This window comes from Cervus elaphus, chromosome 15 (assembly GCF_910594005.1).
Source record: "Cervus elaphus chromosome 15, mCerEla1.1, whole genome shotgun sequence".
Taxonomy (NCBI): Eukaryota; Metazoa; Chordata; class Mammalia; order Artiodactyla; family Cervidae; genus Cervus; species Cervus elaphus.
In genome coordinates, this window is record NC_057829.1 from 26,161,372 (window position 1) to 26,170,940 (window position 9,569).

At 51.8% G+C, this 9,569-nt stretch overlaps 1 protein-coding gene across 1 annotated transcript; it reads right to left on the reverse strand.

Moving 5' to 3' along the window:
• Positions 1–2,025: 2,025 nt before the first annotated feature.
• On the reverse strand, positions 2,026–8,979 carry NPFFR1 (neuropeptide FF receptor 1). The gene is made up of 4 exons (XM_043926442.1): positions 8,970–8,979; positions 7,601–7,915; positions 4,730–4,829; positions 2,026–2,905 (listed from the first exon to the last, which is right to left on the reverse strand). The coding sequence occupies exons 1-4, from the start codon at positions 8,977–8,979 to the stop codon at positions 2,026–2,028; spliced, it is 1,305 nt and encodes a 434-aa protein (XP_043782377.1).
• Between the last annotated feature and the right edge of the window lie 590 nt (positions 8,980–9,569).

Here is a 9,569-nt window from a genome sequence, read left to right on the forward strand (position 1 = left end):
GTTAAGTCATTGTGTGTCAATTAAGAAAACTAGTGGAGCCTCAGAGTCACCTTCTCTGCCCTGGAAATGTTTCTTTTTTATTTACTAAAATTCTGGCAACAGTGTGTGTTCTATAGAGATGAGGGGGAAGTATCCAGTTAACTACAGATGACTGGGGCCATGCAAGGATCACAGGATAACCCCGATTCCTCCCACCTCCTGGAGAGAAGCCTCTCTCTTCAAGGTAATGCAGGCATGCTGCGTGAGAGATAGAGCAAACAAGGGGTGGATCCCATCCTTTTTTAGGGCACATGAACTATCCATGCTGGGGAGAGGTTTAGTGTTTGTCATCCCAGAGGCCTTAGGGGACACCGTAGCTTTGGTTGGCCAGCTTCGCCCCCACAATGCCCTGGAGGGAGCAGGGGAAGGGTGTTGGGAACACTGTGTACTTGCAGCTCTAGTGAGCAGGTGCGTTTTGGAAAGCTGAAAGTGGGTGCTCTGCCCTCCTTTCCTCCTGTCTGTGAATAAATAAACTGATGCTTCTTGTGACCCTGCCGCTGCTTGTCACATTGTGAGCTCTGATCTGGGTCTGGGTGATGGTGGTGGGTCCTATGAGAGAAGAGGGAGGACAGACACCCCCTTCGCTGGGCTCAGACCCAGAGTATCTGCAACTGACTCAGGCTCCCTAGGGATTGTTCTGCAATTGCTCAGGCATCAGTTCAGCTCAGTTCAGTCGCTCAATCGTGTCCAACTCTTTGCGACCCCATGGACTGCAGCATGAGGCCTCCCTGTCCAGCACCAACTCCCGGAGCTTGCTCACTCATGTCCATCAAGTCAGTGATGCCATCCAACCAACTCATCCTCTGTCATCCCCTCCTCCTCCTGCCCTCAATCTTTCCCAGCATCAGGGTCTTTTCCAATGAGTCAGTTCTTCACATTAGGTGGCCAAAATATTGGAGTTTCAGCTTCAGCATCAGTCCTTCCCATGAATATTCAGGACTGACTTCCTTTAGGATGGACTGGTTGGATCTCCTTGCAGTCCAAGGGACTCTCAAGAGTCTTCTCCAACACCACAGTTCAAAAGCATCAATACTTCGGTGTTCAGTTTTCTTTATAGAGCTCATGCTCAGGCATGACGTCCTGTTAATGGTACTTTGGGGAGAAGAGAATGGCCCCAGACACTTGAAACAAACAAGACAAACCTACACAGAACACACTGTGTTCTCTTGGGAAGGGATCAGGGGAGTGGCTTCAGTCATACATAGGAGACTCCAGGACATGGACACCAGGCATCAGATGGACAGGCCAGCCTTGCTTTTCACTTCTTCCCAGATGTCTAATTAGGATTCACATTTTTCACTGTGCTCCGCCCTAAGCACAGATTAGGCAGCTGGAGGCAGCTGGAGATGGTCAATAACAGACAGGCAGGCACTGAAGTCATGCAGGCTTTAGTTGAGAGACAGACTAGTCTCATCTTCTCTTCCAGCCTCAGTTTTGCACCGGTAGAAGGAGTATGTTATTGTTCAGTCACTAAGTTGTGTCCGACTCTTTTGCCACCCCATGGACTGTAGCCCGTCAGGCCCCTCCGTCCGTGGGATTTCTCAGGCAAGAATACTGGAGTGGGTTGCCATCTCCTTCTCCAGAGATATTTCCAACCCAGGGATTCAACTGGCATCTCCTACTTGGCAAGCAGATTCTTTACCAGTGAGCCACCAGGGAAGCCCCAGAAGGGGGATAAGAAACCCTATTCCCAAAGAAACCCCTATTCCCATCTCACTGAATCCTCAGTGAGATGATGCCTAATGATCCCTGTGGCTTCTGCTGCAGAGGGTTTCAGGCAAACAGCCCCTCTCCCTTTCCCCTCCTCTGCCTCTGTCTGAGGGGGAAGGTGATGGAGAAGCTTCCACTAACAACAGTTCACTGCCTTGTGTTTGAGAGGGAGACATATGGCAGCCTCTCCTAACACCACACCAGACGCTGTCATGCCTGGGTGTCACATGTGCGGTCGTGGCCCTCGGGTTCAGAGGCCTGCGCTCCGCATCCCCCTCAAATGTCCCAGGCTGGGATGGTGAGGGGCAGATGGGAGCAGCCGGGACCCTCGGCAGCCAAGCTATGGTGAGCCACGCGGCCATTGCGCAGCGGGAGACGGCCGGGCCTGGGGGCTCCGCTGCTCGGGCCCGACTCGGAGGGCAGGCCTGAGTCGCTGGGCTGCACCTCCACGAACGCTCGCGTGCGCAGGAGCCGGCTGGCCCGCTGGGAGTAGGCCTCCCGGTGGCTCCCCCACGGCGGCGCGCAGAGCTGGGCGCGGAAGGCGGCCTGGAAGCCTCGGCGGAAGTTCTCGTTGAAGTAGCCGTAGATGATGGGGTTGGCGCTGCTGTTGAAGAAGGCCAGCCAGTGGGCGAAGGGGAAGGCGTAGGCGGTAACCAGGTGTAGCTGCGGCTCGCTCAGCTGCCCGTAGTCGATGAGGAGCAGCAGCGCCCAGAGCGGCAGCCAGGACAGCGTGAAGAACAGCGCCACCATGACCAGCATGTGCACCACCCGCGCCCTGCGCCGCGCGCCTCGCCCGCCCTCGCCCGCCGCCTCCTCGCCGCCGGCGCCGGCGGGCCCCGGCGCCTGGCACAGCTTGCGGGCGATGCGCGCGTACATGACCACGATCAGCGCCAGCGGCGCCAGGTAGATGTGCGAGAAGAGCACGGCCGTGTAGACCTTGCGCATGCCCTTCTCGGGCCAGGCCTCCCAGCATGAGTAGAGCGGGTAGGAGCGGTTGCGGGCGTCCACCATGAAGTGATGCTCCTCGCGCGTGACGGTCAGCGTGACGGCCGAGGGGCACATGATGAGCAGGGCCAGCGCCCAGATAACCGCGATGGTGACCAGCGCCTTCCGCAGGGTCAGCTTCTCGCGGAAGGGGTGCACGATGCAGCGGAACCTGTGACGGAGGAAAGAAAAGCAGGGGGTCTGGGAGGGCCCCAGGGATGAGTGCCAACCCCATGGAGGGCAGAGGGCTGGGGGATGGCGGGGCTGGGGCACTTCACCTCCACCATTGCACCTTAGGCGGTGTCAAAGAAGGCTCGGGTGTTAATTATGTTCGTTGACAAGCAAATTGGTTTCTCACCTGTAGGGCAATCAACTCCAAGGTTGGGTGGCCATGGAACAAGACTAAAGGGCAGGTTTCACAAGAACTGAATCCTGTTTGTGCATTTTGGAGGATAAACTGAGTAGCTGGCAGCAAGCAGTGACTTAGTTGGCAGATTCTGTCCCTGAGTAGGCCGGTTGGGTAGTTGTATCAAAGAAAACAAATTTTAGCTGTTTATGGCTTCTCCAGAAAACCTTGGGAGCTCAGGTGTGGAGTCTATGTGACAGGCTCTCCCTATGTCATCTTAGCCAGCATCCTTCCAACAGTGCCTCCATAGTATCAAGACAGTTCTGCACCATTTCCTCCTTAGGATGTCTCAACTGTGATTATTATTACACCCTTACTTTACATATGGGATTCAGAGGAGTTAAGTAACTGGCTCAGGGTCACACACCTAGCTAGTACCAAGGACCAGGCTTGAATACAGATTTGTCTTGCTCCACTCTGCCATATAAACTGGCAGCCGTAAACCCTCACTGTGCATTAGAATCTCCTGAAGCATTTCAAAAAATACATGTACCTCGTTCTCCTGGTCAAAGATGCCCATCTAGTTTAGGAAAGTCATGGGGCAATTTAAGGGCTAAACCTGCGCTAGAACACAGCTGACTCCCAGCCAACTGCTCTTTCCACTTCACCAAACTGTCCTGCTCTCCTCCCTCCTATCCTTTTCCCCACCTGACAGCACTTGCCACTTCTCCCACAGCTTGTCTCAAGCCTTATTTTCTCAACCTACCTGACTTTGGCCTCCTGGTTTCATAACATCAAATATTTAAGGAACTGCCAGAAAACAAATAATTCTTAAAGCACATAGTACTGGCTCTAAGTGCAATAGCACTTAATGAGTGGAGAAGGATCCTAGGACAGACCAGGAAGTGTTCCCAGAGGAGATAGGAACTTGAAGAATACCCAAACACCACTGGGAGACATTGTCATCGTTAACAATGACAACAAAATGAAGACCAATGAAGGAGGACTTCCCCTAAATACCCAGCTAATTAGTGGCCTTGCAGATGGGGACCCAGTTCTGTCTCCCCAGCTGCCTTCTTCACTGGGTCACAAAAGACTGGATTTGATGAGGGCAGAAGTGGAGGGATGATGAGGACACTAGATTCTAGGAAGGGTGGAGCTAATAGTGCCTGAGTTTGGAAGAAGACAAGGAGGAGGGTGTGGGTGTAAAGATGAATACTATTAACTGCTGACATATGGTCTCCGTACCAGGTACTATGTATCAGCTTTACAAACAGAAGTTCACTGAAGCCTCCCAGCCACCCGGCAGGGTATGGACTATTTGACAGGTGATAAAACGGAGGCTCAGCGTAGTTAAATGACCTACCCAAGGTCATCCAGCTAGGCAGCCCTCCAACTTACCTTCCTGCCTCCCTTGCTCTGGGATAAGCACCCTTATTGAAAGGGCTCATGGAGAGGGAAGAGGACCCCCTTGCAACTGGGTCAGCCAATTCTAGAGGGCAGGCAGCCCCACCACCCTTCCCTCTGTGGTTCAGGACCACAGACCACAGAGCAGTCCTGGCCTTCTGCAGGCCTGGCAGTGGAAACAGCAGCTAATCCTCATGCTGTGTCCCAGTCAGCCCAGGATAACCCAGCCAGGAACCCTCTCACCTTTCCACAGCGATGGCCACCAGCGTGAAAACGGAAGCAGACACAGACATGCCCTGCACCAAGCCGCTCATCTTGCATGTGGCGTTGTCGAAGGGCCACCCTGCAATGACAGAGGCCATCAGAGTGAGAGACGCCTCATCCACAAAGAGCCAGAGACCTCCAGCCATCCGGGCCAGTCCCCTCTGTGGCTTGTATCTTTCCTCCAGTCGAGCTAGGTTGTCATTCCGCCTCTGCTTACACGCTTCCAGGAGTGAGGAGCTGACCGGCCGGTATCTCTGTGGACAGTCCTACTAGAGACAGCCTTTATACTGACCAACAATTTTTCTCCATGAGCTTTAGAACCATCCAGCCCTGTCTGGCTTTCTGCTCCCATAGCCCAGCTCCAAGTTTTAGGCCAGTAGTTCTCAAACCTGGCTGCTCATTAGAATCAACTGAGAGCTTGGAAAAGGATCAGTGCCCAGGACCATGCCAGACTAGTTACAAACAGAATCTCTAAGGGTGGGACTCAAACTACCATATTTTCCAAATCGACCCAGGAGATTTAAGTGGCAGCCGAAATGGAGACCCACTAGGACAGATCCATCCTGACTCACAAGTTGGGGGAGGTATAAGCAGCTCTAGCCCATCGTACTTGATGTCCTCACTCTGATCCCTGAGCTTCTGCTTTCTCATGAGACCTGGGTCCCACATGCTTTCAGGACTGGTAGCCAGGTTCACATCTTGGCTACCTGAGGCTCTGTGTTGGTAACTACCTGGTGTTTCCAACCCTCTAGGCTTGGGATGGGGAGGGGCAGCTTATTCTTGCCTGTTGTGCCTGTGGACAGGGGTCATCTCCCAAGACTGGGGTCTTCTTTCACCAACAGCCTCTGCCATGTTGATTTTCTGTCTGCACCCTTATGAGGTACCAGGCACTGGCCCACTCAGTCCTCACCACAGCCCCATTACTGTCTCCTTTTTACAGATGTGAAAATGAAGGGGGAGATTAATTTACAGTCTCTTTGTCTCTAAATCACTATGGATCAGTGCTGAGAGTTTGATCTGGGTGCCAGGGAGTTTAAATGTCATGGAAAGTCAATATTGCTGTAGAGAGTAGATGGAAAATCATGAAAAAATGTTCAAACCTCATTCATAATTAAAAAAACGCAAATGATACTTGCTGTGGAGAAACAGGAGCTCTCAGACATCACTGGTGGGAATGCAAATCATTACAGTCCTTCTAGGGGGGAACTAGGCAATGCCTAATTTATGCACTTGTCTTTAGATCTAACAATCTCACTCTACTCTGAATATACACCTCTGATGACACAAAATACAGATGCACAGGGTTGTTCATTGTAGCACTGTTGTAACTGCAAAATATCAGAGAAACTCTAAATGCCCACATTAAGAAGTTGTTAAATAAACAACGGTTTATACAGATAAAAAAGGACTGGCAGACACTACTGTAACCAACTAGTGACCTCACCAGACTATTGTTAACTGGTGAGTGTGCAAGCATGTGTGCACGCCTTTATGTGTATGCACATGTGCATGTGTGTGTGCATGCATATGTTTGTGTGTGTTTGGGGAAGAAGGATGCACGGCCTCTGTTCAGCATCCCTGAAAGAACCTGTGATTCAGCTGTGATTAAAGACCCCACCAGGCTTAGCCAGAGGACAGCCAAGGGGAAAGTGACAGCCCTGGCTTCACTTTCTGGGTTTGTGAGTCCCCCAACCTCACATCAGCTGTGGTGTGTGGTAGTGTGTGCTCAGTCATGTCTGACTCTTTGTGATCCCATGGACTGTAGCCTGCCAGGCTCCACTGTCCATGGGATTCTCCAGGCAATAATACTGGAGTGGGTTGTCATTTCCTCCTCCAGGGGAGCTTCCCAACCCCAGGGATAGAATCTGCATCTCCTGTATCTCCTGCATTCTAGGCAGATGCTTTATTGCTGAGCCACCTGGGAAGCCCAAATGGCTGGCATAAGGGAGAGCATCCTTGGGTGGGCTTGAACCACTAGCCTTTCAGTTAACAGCCCAACGTGCTAACCAGCTATACCACAGAGACACCACAGTCACTCCAAATGGGGCTGTCCAGGCTCTGAATCCTGTTTCTGGGAGCTCTGAGCTCAGAAGCTGCAGGCACAGGCCTCTAGGGGTCTCCCCAGCTCTGGAAACTAGTCCTTCCCATCTAGACTCTGCGGCGCCTTACTCTGAAACAAGAAAAGTGAATCCTGGGAGAAGGTAGATGATAGTGGGATCCTTCTGACATTTCTAGATACTGGGCAGGAATTTAGAAGTCGGGTGGCCTAGTTCTGCTTGAATCCCTCTACCAGATCCCTGCTAAGCAGCCAGCCAGTCCCTACTTAGACACTCCCAGTGACAGGGAGCACAACACCTGTAGGCAGGAACCCTTTGGTGGAGAACATCTCAAATTAGTTTTTAGGTACCTATTCAGAGGAAACCTGCCTCCTTACCACTTCTTCCTGCCGGTTCTAGTTCTGCCCAGAACTAGATGGAAGCTCCCTGGGAGAGTAGGACTGAAAGGTGCAGTGGTTAGAAATACAGATGTGAGAATGTGGGACTTGACACTTAGTTGTGTAAACTACAGAACCGCCCCTTAATCACTCTGAGCCTCAGTTTCCTCATCCATCAATTGGGGATAACAATAATGCATACTTCATTGGATTGTTGTGAGGATTAGCTAAAATAATGCAGGAAGAATAAGTCACACAAAGCCTGGAACAAAGCAAGTGATTAATTCATTGTATCTGTTATTTCTAGTCTAATCCCTCAGCCATAAGACTGGGGAGTTTGAGACAACGGCACCTTGGCCAGGAGATCAGGCCAGCTGTGATTTCAGGGGGAAGCTGCCTCCATTGCCTTTACTCACCAGTGATGAGGTTGTCCACAAGGGTGGTGGGCATGCAGAAGATGCCCACCAGCAGGTCGCTGATGGCCAGGTTGAGGATAAACATGTTGGTGACAGTGCGCATGTGCCGGTTCTTGAGCACGATGAAGCAGACCAGGGTATTGCCCACCATGCAGAGGAGGAAGATGAGTACGTAGGCCACAATGAACACGGCAGCCACTGGGGAGGAGTGCTGGTAGTAGGAGGAGAAGGTGAGGTTTGCAGCCGGGGTGGCCTCAGCATCACTCCCATTCTCGCTTGGGGGCCAGCTGCTGTTGGAAGGCTGGGAGGGCTCCCCTAGGTGCAAAGGAGCACATAGGTCAGGATCTTAGGTGAAGAAGAGATGACTGACTTCTCACCACTGGGAGATCCTTCTGTGCTCCAGACCCTGACCATGCCCAGCATCCGGGCATGAGCGCAACTCCAATTGCAACTGGATTCACCAATCTAAGACTTTCAACACAGCCACTCAGACCCTGATCTCACACCTCCCAACCCACTTGTCCACCTCTCGTGTCATTTCCCAATGTTGGTCACTCTCCATTTGCACACAGTCCCACTGTGCTGCATCCAGGCCCCATACTTCTCAGCCCTGCTCTCTGCCCCAGAGGCTGACCTCTCAGGAACCTGTATCAGCCAGGTTCCGTTGCTCTCTGGGTCTTTTTTTTTTTTTTAATTGGAGTACAGTTCACTTACAGTGTTGAGTTTCTGCTACAGAGCAAAAGTGAGTCAGTTATACATATATACAAGAATATATATATATATATCTCTCCACTCTTTTTTAGATTCTATTCCCTGCCTTCTGGTTTTTTAACTGGGTTTCAGCCAATGGGAGGCACTGAAGGAGATTGAAGGAGTGGAGGAGAGAGAGGTCAGGGTATTCACCTCCTGCTTTCCTCCCTGCCTGGACCAGGCCTGCCCATGGGGCTGTCTTTATGGGTTCAGCTCCGGCTGGGTCACTCCCCTTCCACAGCTCCAGTTCCTGCAGGGCTGCAATAACAAGGTTCCCCTCTGCAGTGACAGCTGCCTGTGACTGCCAGTCCCTGTGTGCATCACCATCCCATGCTGGTTCTCTTGCTCTCCTCTCCCTGCTCTCAGGTCTCTCTACCAAACTGTCTTCAGTTAAACCCTTCCTGAGTGCACCACCTGTTTTCTTCTGGGATCCTGACTATTATACCCTCAATATCTTTGACGTCCCTTCTCCCCATTGCCATCAGACTTTAGCTGTGGAAGACAAGAAGGCAGTAGAGGGAGGAAGACTGAAAGGGGACTCTGAACCAGGGCTGAGGATCAAAGGCGCACATTCAATTCTTCAGACCATCCAAAGCCAAGGCCACCACCCATCCTTCACCTTCTCCCATCGTGGTATCAGCTGCTTCATTTGCACAGCTTTTAGCCAAGAGTTTCCATATCTCCTGGGCTTCCCTGGTGGCTCAGATGGTAAAGAATCTGCCTGCAATGCAGGAGACTCAGGTTCAATCCCTGGGATGGGAAGATCCCCTGAAGAAGGGCAAGGCAACCCACTCCAGTATTCTTGCCTGGAGAATCCCATGGACAGAGGAGCCCGGCAGGATATAGGGGTCGCCAAGAGTCGGACATGACTGAGCAACTAACATTTTCACTTTTCCATGTCTGTTATTTGATCCAATCCTTCCTGCTATCTCATGAGGTAAATAGGTTAGGTATTAACTCCATTTGAAATGGCAGGACTGTGACCAGAGGGGTTTCCAGACTTGCTCAGGAGAACACTGGTCTCTGCAGCTGAGCTGGTGTGGTTCTGTGTCTCTAATGTGTCTCGGGCTTCAGAGTGTTTCTCCAGGCACCTGTGGAAGGAGCGGCTGAGCGTCCAACCACAGTTCTTCTGGGGAGTCATTAGTTGTGGTGACTCATGATGTTGTCTTGTAAACTCTCCTCCTGCTTTCCTCTGGGACTGAATGGGGCCTGTTCAGGA

Coding starts and splice junctions, on each gene's coding strand:
- NPFFR1 (XM_043926442.1), bottom strand. Junction 4,830..7,600: donor TGTGGACAACCTCATCACTG/GTGAGTAAAGGC, acceptor CTGTCATTGCAG/GGTGGCCCTTCGACAACGCC. Junction 2,906..4,729: donor GTGGCCATCGCTGTGGAAAG/GTGAGAGGGTTC, acceptor CCTCCGTCACAG/GTTCCGCTGCATCGTGCACC.